The sequence below is a fragment of the Miscanthus floridulus genome, chromosome 4 (assembly GCF_019320115.1).
Source record: "Miscanthus floridulus cultivar M001 chromosome 4, ASM1932011v1, whole genome shotgun sequence".
NCBI classification, from domain to species: Eukaryota; Viridiplantae; Streptophyta; class Magnoliopsida; order Poales; family Poaceae; genus Miscanthus; species Miscanthus floridulus.
Genome location: NC_089583.1, coordinates 114,281,095 through 114,299,968, shown reverse-complemented (window position 1 = coordinate 114,299,968; position 18,874 = coordinate 114,281,095). Strand labels below are relative to the sequence as shown.

Sequence of the window (18,874 nt, the reverse complement as noted above, 5' to 3'; positions counted from 1 at the left end):
ATGCATTTTATGATGTTCCGGCAGTATACATGTGATATTCTGTGAAAATTGACAGACAAGAAAACAAAATTTCAGGCAACTGTATTTGAGTAAAACTCAATTGTAAATGCGGTAATGATATATAGCGGGCGTCCGAATGAGGACGGACCCACCCAAGCCACGTCGAACCCGATCCACCCATCCTGCATGCCGTCTCCCGCACTCATTGTTATCCTTTCCTCGCTCACCCCCGCAGCGCTCCTCCCATTCTACTGCGCCGCCCCACTCGCTCGCCGGGACGGACGCCGCACGGCCAACTAGCTACCGTCCCGCGCCATCGGCGCTCCCTCCCTCCATCCTCTGGATCTGAGCCCTCCTCCTCCTCTAGATTTAAGGGATGCGGCGATGGCTATGGTTTCGATGAGCTTTAGATCATATTTCCTCCTCCCTCCTGCGAACTCGAAGATGATGGGGCCAAGGGCTGGAGCAGCTTGCACCTCGGACCCACCCCTTTTGTTGTTTGTACGTTTTTGCTGTTTTCTCCCGTGTTGCAATGGTTTTTTTTTATGTTGCAATAGATGATTTTCGAATGTTACAATGGGATTTTTGGGTCGTTGCAATAAATGTTTTTACGATGTTGTAGTATTACTATTTGAGATGTTGCAGTACATAATTTTTTATGTTGCAGCACATGTTTTTCGATGTTGTAGTACATGTTTTTTCGATGTTGCACTATATATTTTTGTGATGTTGCAGCACATAATTTTTTATGTTGCAGTACATAATTTTTTGACGTTGCAGTACATATTTTTTCGATGTTGTATTACATGTTTTTCGATGTTGCACTACATAATTTTGCGATGTTGCAGTATTTATATTCCAACGTTGTAGTACATAGTTTCTTTTTATGTTGCATGGACTTGTGTTAGACTTAGCCTTATGTTTAACTACTACTAGAGACATATATATTGTGATGGATATTGTCATGGATGATGTGAATGTATATGATGGATTATGGACAATGGATTTGTATGTGATGTATTATGGATAGTGGATGTGTATGTGATGTGTTATGGATGTGTATGTGATGGAATATGAATGTGTATGTGATATATCCTGTGCTGTGTGTTGATATATATGTGATTTCTTTGTTTTGTGCTGATGGAAAGTAAAAAAACCAAAAAAATATTTCCCCCCTCTTTGTCGAGTGCCACACTCGGCAAAGAGGGCTTTGCTGAGTGCCGTGACCATGGCACTCGGCAAAGCTGGGAAGCAGAGACCCAATTTTCCAGCTTTGCTGAGTGCCAGAGCCATGGCACTCGGCAAAGATTTTTTTTTAAAAAAAAGAAAAAAATTTCTTTGCCGAGTGCAAGAGTATGGCACTTGGCAAAGAATTTTTTTTAAAAAGAAAAAAAATTCTTTGCCGAGTGCCGCTGAGGTGGCACTCGGCAAAGAGGCCGTCAGAGTTGACGTCGGATTTTTTTGCTGAGTGCTAACGTGACACTCGGCAAAGGCTTTACCGAGTGTCCGATATATGGCACTCGGCAAAGAAACCTGTACCGACGGGTTCTTTGCCGACTGCTCTTTGCCGAGTGCGGCACCCGACAAAGCCTTTGCCGAGTGCAATAGGGGCTTTGCCGAGTGCCCTAAGCACTCGGCAAAGAGCCCGTCTGCAGTAGTGTTATCTTCTTTTTAATAAAATGCAACATAGTTCTTTCTAGATTGGGCTAGTTTTTTTTTTAAATTTGGTTGAACAGTAATACTAAACTTTGGTCTAGTGATCTTTGCTATGCTAAAAAAGCAATCCTCTAAACAGCTTTTGCAACGAACATAATTTTGCCCCATACATGCATGGATATTGGTCTCACACTACTGCCAACAGGGATTTTGCTATACCATGCATCTAACTGAGGTGCTATATGGGACGAGTGTATGACCATGCATCAGACAGAGGTTGGCGACCAACAATAATTGGTGTGGAATAATATCTTTATTTTTGGATAAACACTCAATCATTACTTCAAAGCACGTTTGCCAGGGTTGAGTAATCAAATAAGTCGAAGTCGTTGGGTAGGATAGATTCCAATGTAAAAAAAAAAAAAACTTCTTTTTGCTGTAGTTCTGACTTCTGACAAGGTTGCCATACACTCCCATATGTTTTGATTATTGTCCAATAGGTCATATAAAAACAGCAGTCGACCTTACGTGATATATATATATATATATATATATATATATATATATATATATATATATATATATATATATATATATATATATATATATAACTACTATCCTGTAGCTGGCTACAGAATAACTTATTCTGTAGCCACTTTGAGTTATGATAATTACTATGTTAATTTACGAGATTATAGTAACTCCTTACTAAGTGGTTTAATATAACGTTATGGTAAATATCCTCATGTGTTATAGTAACCCAACTATGGTAAATATGTATTGACATTATGGTAAATTAGTATATAAAATTATAGTAAATGGAGGTGGCTACAGAATAACTTATTTTGTAGCCGGCTACTGAATAGCCTCTCCCTATATATATATATATATATATATATATATATATATATATATATATATATGGGAGTGTATGTATATATATATAATGATAGCGATGATCTTAACAAGATCAAAACATTATATTAACTAGGAAAAGTTGTGGCGACGTGTACGGCAGTGTTCATGTTGACCAAGAATGGGTGATGATGATGACCTAACAGCAGATTTTGTGGCAGACGTTGAGATGATGCAGGCTTAATTCATGTAGGAGTAGCATATGTTATTACTTTTTGTATCTTATATTCACTGTTCCAGCTTGATGCTAACTGCAATAACGAACCAGAATTTGCGTGCACAACTGTTATGCAGAGGCTGGAAACCCCTTTTCATTGCTATGAAAAAAGTAGCTAATCATGCTTATTAGTGGTGATACACTGATCGATAGATGTAGTATATATGTTGTAGTGCTAAGCTTTCTCTCATCCATTAATTGTGGATTGCACAGGCCAGACTTTGTAAACACGTTGCTGGAGCTCAAGGGGCCGAAATACGACGGCGAGTTCCTGCACTCCAAGATTCAGGGTCTCTTGGCACTACTAGGGTGAACGAGACTCTCACCAACGTCGTCATCCCGGCCTTCGACGTCAAGAACCTCCAGCCCACCATCTTCTCCACCTTCGATGTATGTGATGCGGTGTTCGTCTGTTCGATCATGCAAGGCTTCATTCATGAATCATGATGCACAACTAGGAATGTATATATAGGATAGATATATACTCCTAAGATCGACGTGTTAACCGCGTACATGCACGCGTGCAGGCTCAGATCCGGCCTCTGAAGAACGCGCTCCTCTCGGACGTTTGCATCAGCACGTCAGCCGCGCCGACGTACCTCCCCGCCCACTTCTTCCAGACCAGGGACGACGCCGGCAACACCCGCAACTTCAACCTCATCGACGGCGGCGTCGCCGCCAACAACCCAGTAAGTGCTAGTTAGTTGTACGTGCACATCGTGTGTTAGGTTTTGGTGGACAAAACTGTTGATTTGATCTCCCAACCACAGTGGCCCAACGGCCACTTGGGCCTTGACCTCGCGCCCTGATCGGGGGCGCCCAATCCATCTATGGCTGGCGGGCCCCCGTCACACTACGCATTAAATAGAGGTGGGGTCGGCGGCTCTCAGTACGAGGTTCGCCTGAGCCGTACGCCCCACCTAGAAACCCTACTCCGATCTAATAGAGGGGCGCAGCCAGTGACGGAAAGCACCGTCGCCGCCACTGCACTGCACCACCACGGTCTTCACCGCTACTCCGACCGTCGCTGCCGTGTGCAGATCTTCATCGACGAACCAGCGAAGGCAGGGAGCTCCTCCGACGGTCAGATGTTCCTACATTTCCTTTTCTCTCTCTCTGTCTCCTACTCTTTTGAATCCCTAAGTCACCGATTATCCCAAAGAGAAAAGAACTCCCTCACTGGATCCACACCTAGATGTCCTAAAGAACTTACAATGGTATCGGAGCCGGTTTACCTAGGCGTGGATCTTGTCAGGGGCGAGAAACGATTAGAAAAGAAAAGATAGGTTAGATCCAGTTCGGATCGAAAGAAAAGAATTACAGAGGGTTCATCGAACCCTAAACCCTAATCGGGTGATAGAAAGAAAAAGAAAGAAGTGGATTCGAATTCGATTCGGATTACCCTAAAGAACCCTAACCCTAAAGAAATTGGACGGTCCGGAGGGAAATCTTACCAGGTGAAGGGTAGAGATGGCGACTAGAGGGGGGGTGAATAGTCTTTTCTAAAACTTAATCGCGTCGGCTAACCGATACAAATGCGGAATTAAAACTATCGGTCTAGCCAAGACTATACCCCACTATATATGTTCATTAGCACCTTTCAAAGATAACAATTATGCAACAAAGGTGTCGGGCTAGCTAGAGCTCTCTTAACCAATGCTAGGAGCAAGGTCACACAAACCTATGCCTCTAGTACTTTTAAGCAACAAGGGAGCTCCTACACATGCTAGTAAGCAAAAGCACAAGGCCAACTAAGCTCACTAGCAATGCTCAATAACAAGGCAACCAATGCCTAATTAGAGAGCACAAATACTTAGCTACACAAACTAAGCAATGTGACTAATAAGGTTACTAAAACCAAATTAGCCACGCAAGGGAGCTACTTCTATGCTACACAAGCAAGAAGGTAATTAGCAAGCTACGCAAGCTATCTAATTACAAGAGCAACTACACAAGCTTAATATGTATAAAAGTAATTGCAAGTTTGTGTAATGGGGATGCAAACCAACAGGAAGAACAAGGTTGACACGATGATTTTTCTCCCGAGGTTCACGTGTTTGCCAACACGCTAGTCCCCGTTGTGTCGACCGCTCACTTGGTGGTTCGGCGGCTAATTAGCATCACCCGCTAAGCCCGCACGTCGGGCGCCGCAAGAACCTACCCCTTGAGTGAGGGTAGCTCAATGACACGCTTTACTAGAGTTGCTCTTCGTGGCTCCCGCGGGGCGAGCACAATGCCCCTCACAAGCACTTCTCCGGAGCGCCACACAAGCTTCTTGCGCGCTTCGACGGAGACCACCACCAAGCCATCTAGGAGGTGGCAACCTCCAAGAGTAACAAGCACCACCGGCTTGCAACTCGATCACCTAGTGCCACTTGATGCAACCTTACGATGCAATCGCACTAGAATCGCTCACTCACACAATCGGATGATCGCTATCAAGTATGTGTGAGATGGAGGGCTCCTAAGCACTCTCAAGCATGGACACAAAGTCCCCCAAGGTGCTCCACACCAGCCATGGCCGAAAGCCACTTCTATTTATAGCCTCAAGGGCTAAACTAGCCGTTATCCCTTCACTGGGCAACGGTTGTAAATGTGCCAACACCACCAAGTGTACATCACCATGTGTATGTGTGTTAGCTTTTCATAATCATTTTTCAAAGGATGTTAGCTACTCAACTTGCCACGCCACTCGATCCTAGTGACAATGCAAAGTTAGATCACTCGAGTGGCACTAGATGACCGATATGCAAATAAGTTTGCCCCTCTTGATAGTACGGCCATCTATCCTAAACCCGGTCATAAACTTTTCTACACACCTATGACCGATGAAATGAAATGCCCTGGGTTATACCTTTGCCTTACGCATTCCATTCCATCTCCTTCAATGTCGATGCAACACATGCACCAACACGATCAACAATGATATGATCCACTTCATATCATCACATGATCATATTGGTTCATCGACCTTGACTCTACTTGCTCTTCACTGTTGCCATCGTCCATCGGCGCCAAGTCTTGCTCAAGCTTCACCGCCACATGGTCCATCACTCCAAAGCCTTCGACTTGCCCTTCACACTTGCACCGGTCCATCAAGCCAAGTCTTGTCTTGATCTTCTCCACCTTGATCACATGACTCAATGTCATGTCTCATGTGCATTTAAGCTCCTTCATCATCACATGTGTGAGCTTTGCAATATTTCCAAGCCATTTTCACCTCCATGGCATATGTTGCTCATACACATGTACCTGTGGACTAATCACCTGTGAATCTCACATAAACACAATTAGTCCACCTAAGTTGTCAATCAATTACCAAAACCAAACAAGGACCTTTCACCAGGGCTTCCCCGCCGCCGTCACCACCGCCTCACGTGGGATGGAGCACCTACCGTCGGCTTGCTGACGCGCGGGAAGAGAATCAAAAGAACAGAAAAGATAAGAACGGTTTAAATCTGTTTGGATCTAGACAAAGAAAGAGGGTTTTTCACTAACTCTAACCCTAACTGGGTTAGGGAAAGAAAGAAGAACAGTGAATCGAATTGGCCTAAACCCTAACTTGCCGAAACCCTAACCCTAATTCCAATCCCCGTCCCCAAATCGAATCAGATCCGAGTAGAAAAGAGAAATACAGGAGGGGAAAAGAGGAAGAGGGAAACCTAGAGAGCTTACCTCACCGTCGTGCACGCCGGCGCACGCCGGGGGGAAAAGAAAGGGCTGGTCGGGGGGCACTGTTCGTCGGGATCCGGCCACAGGGGCGTCGCGGCTAGGCCGCTCGACGGCGGCACGCTCACCCGCTGGGGAACGCGCACGCCGGCGAGGGGGCCGGCGACGGCGCTGGGGCTTGCTGCTCCATTGTTTCGCCCACTCGCTCACTCGGTGGCTGCTGCTGCGGCTGCGTCTCTGAGCTGCGCTGCGCGATGAGAGAGAAGGGGAGGGTGGAAATGAGGTTAGGGTTTCACGGTGAGGCCACTGGTGCCGGTTTTGTTCGCGCGAAATGCAAGGACGACCGTCCGATCAAGATTCGACGGCATGGAATGACCGGGCCACTCAGCGGCCCAGGCGGGATTGAGCTTTCCTGGCCCAGGCCCAGGTTGCGCCCTGGGCGTGGGGAGGAAGGCGCGCGCGTAGTGGTGGGCCGTGCGCTGCTGCTGCTTGCGGGCCGCGCGCTGCTGTAGCATAAGGGCCGAGCGCGTGTGCAGCTGGGCCGCGTGCACTGCTGTTGGTGGGCTCCAGGCTATACAGTGCTGGACCAGGCCAAAATGCACAGTGATGATTAAAAATTGTTTTATTATTTTTTAGAAGCAAATTTTGTTGATTTCATTCAAAGAATGATTTAAAATCTCTGATAATTATTGCACCAACGTGTTAGAATTTTCAGAGAGTAGAAAAGTACAGTAAAATGCTTCTGAAAAGTATATAAAGAAATTTTGTCAAGTTTCCGTTGCAAAGTTAAAAGTTTTATTGTCTTCTAATTTGAAGAGCAGTTATAGTTATTCAGTAAATGATGAAAAGTTTAATTGGAGGAATAGTCGGTTGATAGTTAAGATAAATTATAACATTGTTATTTTCTGACCAACGTTGATGATAACAATATTATAAGTTTATTTATGAGTTTAAGTTTAAAGCGAAATTATGGTATTGTTATTTTCTGACCAACATTGATGATAACAATATTATAATTCTATGAGTTTTGTGTTTAAAATTTAAATCTCTGATGAATTTTACATCAAAGTGACCAATTTTTCAGAGAAAAGATAAAGATCAAGGAATGCTCTTAAACTAGAGAAATGTATTTTCATGTTTCCGCTGCAATTAAGTTGATTGTCTTCTAATTAAATTTGAACCAACGGGAGAATTTAATTTTGAGGAGTAGTTCTATGTTTTATTCCATTTCTGCCCAACGATGATGTGAAATTAATGTAGAAGAATGATGTTTTATTCTAATTCTACCCAACGGTGATATAAAATAGAACATAAAGTTTTTAAAAGTTTAATGAGCATTATTGTTGAATATTTTTCAGACAAAAGACCTCCATGCTTTCATTCTTGAAGGCAGTAAGAGAAATGAGCTGGGTACTTATGACTCAGATGATGAAATGCCTAAGGGCAAGTTATGTATGAAAGAATACCATTGTTTAAGGGACTATGTTCTTTTTAAAGAATAGCTTCAAAAGAAAAGAATTCTAGGATATTGATACAAGAAAAGAGATAGATCAATGAGAGTCTTCATTGAGAAATATCTTTTATGTACTCTCTGTGGAGAAGAATTTATTTTCAGTTTCACTTATGAGAGTTGTAAAAGTCATATACATGTTTAATTTGACTAACATTGGATTAAACATGTGTGTTAAAAGGATATTCAGATTTATTTCTGAATTTGATGATTGAACACGAGCCAATACTGGCAATTATGTCCGTTCAAAGGAATATCTCGCATGGCGGGAAAAAGTTTATGATAGTATCCGCATGGTGGGAAAAGTTTGAGAAAATACCCGCATGGCGGGGTAAAGTTGGCATAGTACATATGTTAACCAATCCTGTATGGCGGGAGAGTCTGGCAAAGTACTTATCCCGCATGGCGGGAGAAGGATGTGATGACTCATGTGCTCTAAGTGTATCCCGCACATGGAGAGAAGTTTGAGGTAGCTTTTATGCTATCATAGTATTGATCGTACACTCTGATTGTGTCATGGTCATTAAGTACTCAATGAGTTTAAGAACAAAAGAAAGTTGCATGTGAACCAAGAGATAAGAATGATATGCAAGTGTGACTTGCAGAAGTATTGATAATAATAGACTATGTTGAGTTTTGAAGTGTAATGAGGAAAATGTACTCCCATACGAATTTTGTTTGCATGATGTAATCATGTGGATGAAGTAAGTAATCAAAGTTTCCTCATTCACAAGAGTTCTGAATGTTTCGAAATTGTGGTAGAAAAGTTCATACCACATTTCGAGGGGGAGAAATGTAAGATTAAGAAAGATACTTCCCCATACTTCAGATAATGCAATGCATACTATGTATTGAAGGTAAAAGTGATCTATAAAAGATGAATGTGATCGTTGATGGAGTAAGACGGTCATAATAACGATACCCCTAAAGTAAAGAAATAGCTAAATTCCTGGATTTTTTATAGTTCCAATGGGAAGATAGCATAGTCGGCTAGTATTCATACTGGACGAGTTCAGAGTTATCAAGGCGGTGCTAAATGCACCGTATGAGTTTTAGCAGATTAAACCCAAAATAAGAAATTTGAAGATACACCATCTTTATAGAAGATGGAGTAATCTAGGGGAGCATGGTATGTAGATACCTAAGGCTTGAATAGAAATGGGATTACATATCCACTACAGTGTTTATTAGAGCAACAAATTGCTTTATACATGCGGATGTTGTATGACATATACAACACCAGATGTTAGCTCTTAAAGAGGATGAATAAATAAACAAGGATCTTATGATACAGGAGGCTATAGAACAATTGCCTTTTGGCAATGAAGAGTAATAATAGCCCCATATAAAAGAAGTGCCACGAGGCCCTAGAAGGTCTTAAAGAATAAGAAAATCAGATATTTATGGTGACTAAGAAGTAAAAGTTAAGAAAGAAATTCAAATAGAGAGTGATTCCACCTCATTTGAAGAAGCCATGATAGGCGTTCACTTGTCTAAATGGCAAGAAGCAAGGGAACATGAAATGAAATCGATAAATACCAACGATGTTTGGGACTAGGAAGAAATTCCTAATAGAGCCAAAACAGTAGGCTATAATGGGTCTACAAGACAAAGTGACTCCAAAGGGAATATAGAAAGATATCCAAAGAGAATATGGAAAGCTATAAAGCGCCACTTGTGGTGAAATGATTTACATAAAGAGAAGAAATAGATTATAATGAGCATGCAAGGATTCTTTTAGAATCATAATGGTATTAGTGGCATATTACGATTTACAGTTACATCAGAAGGATGTAAAGACACATTCCTCAACGAGGATTTGTATGGAAATGTTTACATGGCATAACTTAAAAGGTTTTGTCGTGGAAGGAAAAGAACGTAAAGGGATGTTGCCTAAAGAAATCCATTTATAGATTAAAGCAAGCTTCAAGACAGTGGTTCTTGAAGTTTGACAGTACAATAAGAAAGTTTGGGTTTTAAAGAGAATGTAGAGGACAATTGTATTTATGCAAAGTTTAAACAAGGGAAATTTATTTTTCTAATCCTGCATGTGGGTAGCACCTTACTCACTAGTAGTGGTGTTAATCTACTGTTGGAGAAGAAGCAGTTATTGTCCTCAAGTTTCAATGAGAATGATCTTGGTAAAGCATCATTCGTTACAGGAATTGGAACTTACCAAGATAAAAGTAAAAGGGGTATTAGAACTATCTCAAGTGTATACTTAGAGAAGATTCTAAAGAAATAAAGTATATATGTGAATAAACCTACGCCTGTTCATATAGTCAAGGGTAATAGTTTTTGAAACTTTTAGTGTTATAAGAATAAATGTGAGATCGATCAAATGGATGTCCTATATGCTTCAGCTGTTGGAAGCTTACTGAATGCTTATAAGCAAGAACTTACCCTGACACAGTTTATGTATCCGGGATGTTTTTGGCAGAAGTCCAGTCCAGATATAGATCACAGGAATGGAGTTGAGAATGTTTTGTAATTGTGCAAAGATTTATAGGCCTCATGGTGAGTAAGAAAGAATAAGTACTCTCAAATAGTTGTGGGTACAAATGTTAAATTTTGGCGAGATGTTTAGTGAAACCCACATAGTAGCTAACACTCGCAGTTGGAGTTTTATTGTGGAAAAGCTCCAAAGAAACAGTTATGATGTCATCAAAGATGCATACCCATGGTATAGCTTGTTATGAGGCTTAAGGACAGGCGAAGTGGTTAAAAGAACTTACACCCGGAATTGATAATGGTATACAACAGCAATGACCATTTAAGTAGTTCGTTCCTATAACAACGGGTCAAGTGTGCTGCCAAACACATTGACGTTAAAATTGTACGTTGTGAAGGAGAAAGTCCAGAATCATACTAAAAGTATTGAACGTATAAGTAACAAGCAAGTGCTTGCGGATCCACGTACAAAAGGTTTACCACCCAGTGTGTTTGGAGAACACATAGTCGACATGGGTTTATGGTATAGCCTATGATTTCCGGACAATAAAGGGCCCAAAGTTAAAGTATCTGTTTCAGAACAGAGATGTGTATTGTAGCTGTTAAGTCTATCGGCAATTGACCGTGACGATGAAGCATGCTCTATGCACTAATCTATGATGGAACAAATAAAAGTGAAAATGATTAAAGTCAAAGTTTAAAGTTAAAGTGTGAGTTGAGATCAAGGGGGAGAATGTTGGTTTGATCTCCCAACCACAGTGGCCCAACGGCCACTTGGGCCTTGACCTCGCGCCCTGATCGGGGGCGCCCAGTCCATCTATGGTTGGCGGGCCCCCGTCACACTGCGCATTAAATAGAGGTGGGATCGGCGGCTCTCAGTACGAGGTTCGCCTGAGCCGTACGCCCCACCTAGAAACCCTACTCCGATCTAACAGAGGGGCGCAACCAGTGACGGGAAGCACCGTCGCCGCCACTGCACTGCGCCACCACGGTCTTCACCGCTACTCCGACCGTCGCTGCCGTGTGCAGATCTACATCGACGAACCAGCAAAGGCAGGGAGCTCCTCCGACTGTCAGATGTTCCTACATTTTCTTTTCTCTCTCTCTCTCCTACTCTCTCTGAATCCCTAAGTCACCGATTATCCCAAAGAGAAAAGAACTCACCCACTAGATCCACACCTAGATATCCTAAAGAACTTACAAAAACAAGAGACCATCGTTATTATATATAAACAATAAACAATGCCTGAATATAGATATAATCTTAACTTGTTTCTGCTTGCTTGCGTGCGTGAAGACAATGGTGACGATCAACCAGATAACCCGGAAGATGATCGTGGACAAGCAGGAGATCTTCCCGGGGGGCCCGACGGACTACGACAAGTTCCTGGTGATCTCCATCGGGACCGGCTCGGCCAAGGGCGCGTTGTGAGATCATGTGTGCGCGCGTGCGTCTGTGCTAAGAGATCTTTCACAAGTAAATTATACGGAGTAGTTGGTTATATGCCAGAACAACTTATAATTTAGAGTATTTGTGCGTGTGAGACAGTATTTACGATGGCCATGTATGCATGTGGTGCCTCTCTTGTCTTGTACGTTTTCTTTTCAGGGACAGGTTTCGAAGGTTGATTTTGCGTGTATTAATTGTAGATCAATTCGTAGATCCATTAAGTAACCTCACTGTTCATCCATTTCAATTGTATGTATGTATGTATGTACGTACGTACGTATGCATGCATATGTATGTACGTACGTACGTACGTATGTATGTACTGTATCATGCTGCAAAGAGAAAAGGTCCTGACGAGTGACGACGAGCCGCAGGGTGGCCGAGGGCCGAGGCGATGTTTAATATGAGGCCCGCGTGACACAGATGCAGTCCGGCCCACCATTTTGAGAAGAAAAAAAAAGTTGACCAAACGTCTATGGTCTATCCTCGTGCGGGCCGGCACTCCTCCTAGCGCTAGCGGCGCCCGTGCTTCGGCGTCTCTTCTCTTGTGTCCGAGTCCGACCACTGTCCCCTGCGCAGGGCAGCGCTGCTACGGAACGTACCCGGCGCACGGCGGGAGGATGGGCAAAAACCCGGAGCGATCTCCGTGTTGCTCCCTCGTCCGCGAGCCACGCTTCCACGGCATTCAACGTCCACACCCCGCACGGCGCAAATTCGTCAAACGCGGCGTAAATGCCACGACACGCACCACGAACTGCTCGCGCCATCTCATCTCCCTTTCCTTCCCCCATACCATACTACGGGGCTGTTTGGTTTCTTCCACTCCTCCTAAAATTCCTGTCACATCGAATGTTTAGACACATGCATGGAGTATTAAATATAGACTAATTACGAAACTAATTACATAACTTGCGACTAATTTACGAGATGAATCTTTTAAGCCTAATTAGTCCATGATTTGACAACATGGTGCTACAGTAAACATGTGCTAATGATAGATTAATTAGGCTTAAAAAATTCGTCTCGGAAATTAGCCTCCATCTATATAATTAGTTTTATAATTAATTTATATTTAATACTTCTTATTAGCCTCTAAACATTTGATGTGACATAAATTTTAGGAACGCCTAAAGAACCAAACACCTCCTACAACTCACAGTCAGCCACGCAATGCTTAACTGAAGCCATTTCTGAGTGCAGTACATTATGGCGCGTAGCCTAGGTGCAGCCAAGCAGAGAACCCCGAGGGCCGAGGGCCGAGGCTGGGCTGGCTTCTCCTTCTCCAGGCTCCACATGCTGACGCCACACAAGTCTCTGGTGGACGGACGAGCTAGCTAGGTAGCTCGGCGAGCAGATGGTGCCGGGGCGCGGGCGCGGCACCCCTCCCCGGCGGCGGCGACCGGGCCAGCTCTGATGAACTGCCGCGACAGCGACGATCGAGATCGAGCGGCTCGCGTTAATGCCGCTGGGGTCTGGGGGGCGCCTGCATGGCCTCAGGAGGGAGGATGGGCGACGCCGACGCAGCCCGTGCCGCTGCTCTCGTCTGCCTCTTTGGGAGGCGAGGCACAGAGGCACTCGGGCGGGCAGGAGCGGAGGAGCTCTCGTACTTGGCGGTTGGCAATCAAGTCTTTTGGCCGATGGACGGGCGAACGGATCACTCTGAATTGATGCAGCTGCAATGAAAGCTACCATATACCACTGCCGCCGCCAATGACCCCTGCCTGTGAGAGCTGCAATGCACTAATAGCTTGTGGCAGCTTCTGTGCACTGTGTGGTCCGTCACCATTGCGTCGCCTCCCCTGTCCTCTCTCTGCACTTTGCTCCAGTGCTTTCATATGCCACGTACAGAGCACTGCACAGTACGTGTTGTATCTTCTTCTCCCCGATCCGTGTCTCATCTCATAAATTCATCCATCGAAAAACGACATGTAGATATTGTTTTTAGGGTCTGTTTAGATTTAAAAAATTTGCGCAGTACCCATCACATCGAATCTTGCGGCACATGCATGCCGTACTAAATGTAGACGAAAAAAAACTAATTGCACAGTTGAGTGAGAAATTGCGAGACGAAACTTTTGAACCTAATTAGTCCATAATTAGACACTAATTGTTAAATATAAACAAAAGTGCTACAGTAGCCAAAATTCAAATTTTTTTGAATCTAAACGGGGCCTTAATCGTCCTCTAGTAGAAACAGAAGCTTGCGAAGAAACGGAGTTCTATGAAGACGAACATTCCTCCGCGACCGTGGTGAAAAGAAATGTTATAGGTTCACATGAAAATAAATGTTATAGGTTCACATGAAAATGCTCCATATTTGAAAAATAAATGGTCATGGCATTAGAAACAAATAGCTTTCATTTCGTTTATTACCAACTTTAAGGCTCGAAACAATTCCAAATTCCGCGGCTGGGGAACCAAAGAATGATAACAAAAGAACAAGCCGTATATATATAAAGAAACAATAAGTAATAATGTTCGAAACAGGAAGAGAGAAAAGTATAAAAGACATGAGAAATATTGTAGATTTAAAACAAAATTTATTACCAACTTAAGGACAAAACTATTCGGTCTTAAAAGAAAACATGTTCTCTTTTAATGGGGAGAATGTTCAGCTTGGCTAGAAAATTGTTCTAAGGCTCGAAACAATTCCAAATTCACGGTAAAAATTCTAACATGATTGGTACACACCTAAGTACTTTAGAAATGAAAAAAAATTATATATCAAAATAAATAAGAAAAGGGAAAACGTAGCGTTGTCCATGCGAAAAAAAATAAAAGAGAAATAAATCTAGCATCAGTAATAAAGAAACAAAATGAACAAACGAATACAAATCGTCATGGGCCAGTAGTTCCTCATGGCGTCGGCGAGCGACGATGACTTGGGCCAGAAAAAAATGACCACAGTAGCAAGGACGCGCGCGAGGAAAACGCCTTCGGCGATAGATCAACGCTGCCCCCGCCGCGCGATGGGACCTTCTGGCTGCGGCGGCGCCGGCTCCGGCGCCGGCGCGCGTGATGGTGCGGCCGCCTGGCCTTGATGAGAACGATGACGGGGGACGAAGCTCATTGCCTCCCCCGCGACCGGCGCCGGTGGCCTGGGTCCGGGCCGCCTGGCTGACCGGCTCTCGCGGGACCGGACCTTCCGATCCCATTGGCAGGTCTCCCTCTCATACTTCACACGGCCCGCACTTTCCCGATTCCCGCCTCTCTGCCTTCGTAAACACTTCTCTAAGCATTTTCCCCCTTGCCCTCTTTTGTCCAGACTCGGTTCCGAACTTCCAACCAATCATGTGCTCGACGAAATGCCACAGTCAAGGCTTTCATATCATGTTTGGCTTGGAGTCATTGATCACGGCAAACAGAGGGACTGTGGTTGGCGATCATCCAGGTGATCTGATATATATCTCGTCAATGGTACCAACCTATTCTGTTCTCACTAACTAAACATATTATTGCTACAAACCATGACTGTACTACTATCTACATACTAATTAGTAGCTAGTGAACTAACTGTGGTACCAACAAAGAATACAAATATATTTAGAAAAAAAGTCGCACACCAGTACAACACAATGGAGCACATATGCACATGCATTGTGGTTTCGTCAGTAGAGCTCAGCTGTGGATCAAGGCATGTTCAAGAGTGATAGACAGAGACGGGCTCCTGCTAAGATCTTCTTCCTTCTGGGATAACCGGTGAATCTACCGTGTTCATGACTTCATGTTCAGGAGATGTGTTCTGTGCCCACCGTCATCTCAACCATGAATGTCGAGGTGGTGTTGAAGTTACTAGTGGACGACGTGCTATAATTGGAGGTCGATGATGGGTCCCCCCACCCTTCTGGTGGCCACACGAGCTGTGGCTTGGAAAGAGGGATGTCTGGTGGCGGCACTGACTTGCTGATGATCTGCACCGCATCCGCCATGCTTGGCCGATCAGATGGGTTCGGGCTACTGCACGCCATGCCAAGCTGCAGTAGCCGTATGGCCTCATCGGCATCGAACTCACTGGTGGTGGTGAGCACAACATCAACAGCAGCAAGTAGGTTGCCCTCCGCATGAAGTTTCCAGACCCAGTCTGTAACATGTCCAAACTGCACATCTTTGCCAACTGCCCTCTTTCCTGTAACAATCTCAAGGACGAGCACTCCAAAGGCAAAGATGTCTGTCTTCCTAGTGGCCTTGCCGTTGTACACATACTCTGGTGCCCTGAAGCCAAGGGTCCCAGGGGCGCCATAGTCAGTGTAGGAGTCCTTGCCATTGGCCAATACGCAGGCGAGCCCAAAGTCTCCAAGCCGTCCTTGGAAGGTGAAATCGACCATGATGTTGCTCGCCTTGATGTCGCGGTGGAGCACCATAGGCTCATACTCATGGTGAACGTACTGTAGCCCGGTCGCAATATCCTTGACCAGGTTGTAGCGAGTGCCCCATTGGCTCATACAAGTAGCTTGCCGTTGCTCATCACCGCTCCTACGGAACAGATGTTGGTCCAAGGCTACCATTGGGCATGTACTCATAGATAAGAATGGGCTCTCCTTTATTGTAAGACCATCCTGATTATGTTTGCCGACGTAAATTACATGCAAATTAAAAAAAGAACATTAGATGATTTTTTAATTGCTACATTTTTCAGACATGCTGACAAAACAAGAACATATTATCACACTGAAGAATATATAGCACAAGGAGGCTTACCGACGAGAGGAACGATATTTTTGTGGCGGAGGCGGTTGATGATGCTAACCTCGGCAAGGAAGTCTTCATATCCCCGGTTATCAGCCCGAGTGAACTTCTTGACGGCAACCTCTATGAGCTCTCCCTTCTTTGGCGCAGGAAGTTTGCACCTGTAAACTGTGCCGAATCCGCCTTGGCCTAGCCTCATGGTCTCGTGGAAGTTGTTGGTGGCCTTTTTTATGTCAGCAAAGTCAACCTGCATAGGCACACCGGGGAGGCTCTGCATGGTCTTGGCGAGCTTGTCAAGGTCTTTCTTCCACCTCCTGTACTTGGAGTTCAAGTAGAAGTACACAACGGCAGCAATAGCGGCTGTAGCACCTGCTGATCCGACAACAGAAGACACTATGGTGGCAGTATTAGGCCCTTGTGACTGTTCAGTCACCGGGACCTCGATGGTGAAGTTCCAGGTGTGTAGCTGCAAGAGCTGCCCCATGGAGGATGAAATGGCGAAGAGCAAGGCATCTGGAGTCAGGGTGTCTCCGGCATCGAGCTGCATGGTGGCGGCGGGCACATCTGTTCCTGCATCTGCATCATGGACTAGGTAGACAGAGAGGTTGTGCGCATCATGGTCGTAATTGATGCACACGCTATATCTCGCTGGATTAGGGTCGTCTTCCTCGGGTAGCTGAAACTTAGTTGTAACCCGGATAGTTCTTCCAGAATGAAATGTTGTGCTGTCCAATACCTCTATCTTGACAGGCTCATAGCTAAAGGGTCTAAAACCCCCAGCGTCAGTGGGTGAGGGTTCAAGTCTGGGAAGGATGTCAAATAACAGGGGAGTGCTTACTACGCTCAACGTGAAGACGATGCTGAAGGATGCTTCCTGCAAGTCGATCCTATCATCGCCACGGCTCGTTTTCCATGGATCAAACCATTTAGGGATGACAAACCAGCCAGGATCTGTCAAGTTGAACCCTAGCTGAGAGGAATTCCCCATGTAGTAGCCCAGGCTGCCTGGTTGTAAGGTGACCGATTCGTTGTCGCGGTGGAACAGAAGGCCCTGGTTCATCTGCTGGAAAGTAGTGTTCCAGATGTACCTTGCCCTCCGATCCTGGTAGGAGCTGCTGGAACATGTGCATGGTTTGGCGTGGAAGCATGTGGCTATTAGCAAGATGGTGAAGAACCATTGGACAGGTCTCAATCCAAGCTTCAAGCGAAAGACGTAAGGTCCACCACCTTGTCTATTTATCTCATGATCTATGTGGCCGCCCATGGAAGTGAACGAGAACATTGAATTGTAATATCTGATATTCTTTCTGTAGTTTGATGATTCACCCCTTTGATCGTAACGAAGTAGCTGTTCTAAATATGGTGGAGGTTTCTTCAGCGGTGGCTTATTTTGATATAGGACAGACGAGACGACTGGGGCAGTCAAGTACTCAAGTTGGATCATGTGGCTCTGATTCAGGCACGTTGTTGCTGTGCTCTGCATCATTTGGTCGCACTCCTCAACGAGCATGAGCAAGGGGGTACGGTTGTTCCGTTGCTTTCCTTGGCCTGGGTCACGGTTCCTCACCTCTCCACACTAGACGTCGACGTAAGTTGATAACTCTGATGTTATTTTAGGTTGTCTGAATGAATAACGACTAGTATTGACACCGACTGCACTGACTGCAACCTTTTCTTTTTGATGACTCGATCAACACCTTCGCTCGCAAGCTGCTCACCAGATTACTTTTGAACCACAAAAAGGTAGTAGTTCCAATGGTTCTAATACGATTTAATAACCCGGCTGAAAAGTCTCAGTTTCTAACTAGCGAAAAAGACATGCTGGACGGTCCCTCAAGTTGCCTAAGGTTATATAGCTTTGATTTGTCAATCCCATTCCTTGAAAATTTCTCTCCAATTTTTTGTTTTCAGTCAAAAGACTAGGTCGTCTTTTGTTTTTATTTTCTTGTTCTCACAAATAAAACGCATGGCAAATCTTTTACCTCCCTTTGAGAAAATCTCCCCCATGTTTTTGTTTTGTCGCTGTCAAATAGAAGTTTTTATTTTGGCCAATCAGAGTCAGCCGCACAGGATATCGGTCATTGTTCTCCCCGTGCTCATCTACGGCCCTGTTCGGCTTACCCCATATTTAGTTTGTTCGGCTTCTTTTTTCAGCCGGAACAGTGTTTTTCTCTCACAACAATTCAGCCAGAACAGTGTTTTCAGTCAGTTTCAGCCAAGTTTCAGACCAGCGAACGGGGCCATATGCAACTGGCGAAAATTTTCACCATAATTCCATATTTTGGCTAAACTCTTTAGCTACAGATCTTGCCTTACACCT

General features: G+C 44.4%; 1 protein-coding gene and 1 pseudogene across 1 annotated transcript; one reads left to right on the top strand and one right to left on the bottom strand.

Moving 5' to 3' along the window:
• Positions 1-952: 952 nt before the first annotated feature.
• On the top strand, positions 953-11,850 carry LOC136549126 (patatin-like protein 1). The gene is made up of 4 exons (XM_066540414.1): positions 953-1,008; positions 3,097-3,178; positions 3,316-3,477; positions 11,716-11,850. Exons 1-4 carry the CDS (start codon positions 953-955, stop codon positions 11,848-11,850), a joined length of 435 nt encoding a protein of 144 aa, XP_066396511.1.
• A 3,389-nt stretch (positions 11,851-15,239) lies between these two features.
• LOC136552710 (L-type lectin-domain containing receptor kinase IX.1-like) lies at positions 15,240-17,968 on the bottom strand (annotated as a pseudogene).
• Positions 17,969-18,874: the final 906 nt, after the last annotated feature.

What these genes read in the sequence shown, in the direction of transcription:
- LOC136549126 (XM_066540414.1), top strand. Translation starts at nt 953, where the DNA reads ATGGATATTGTCATGGATGATGTGAATGTATATGATGGATTATGGACA. An exon ending in GGATTATGGACAATGGATTT is followed by an intron (nt 1,009 to 3,096) that starts GTATGTGATGTA and finishes TGGCACTACTAG; the next exon opens with GGTGAACGAGACTCTCACCA. An exon ending in GCGTCGCCGCCAACAACCCA is followed by an intron (nt 3,478 to 11,715) that starts GTAAGTGCTAGT and finishes GCGTGCGTGAAG; the next exon opens with ACAATGGTGACGATCAACCA.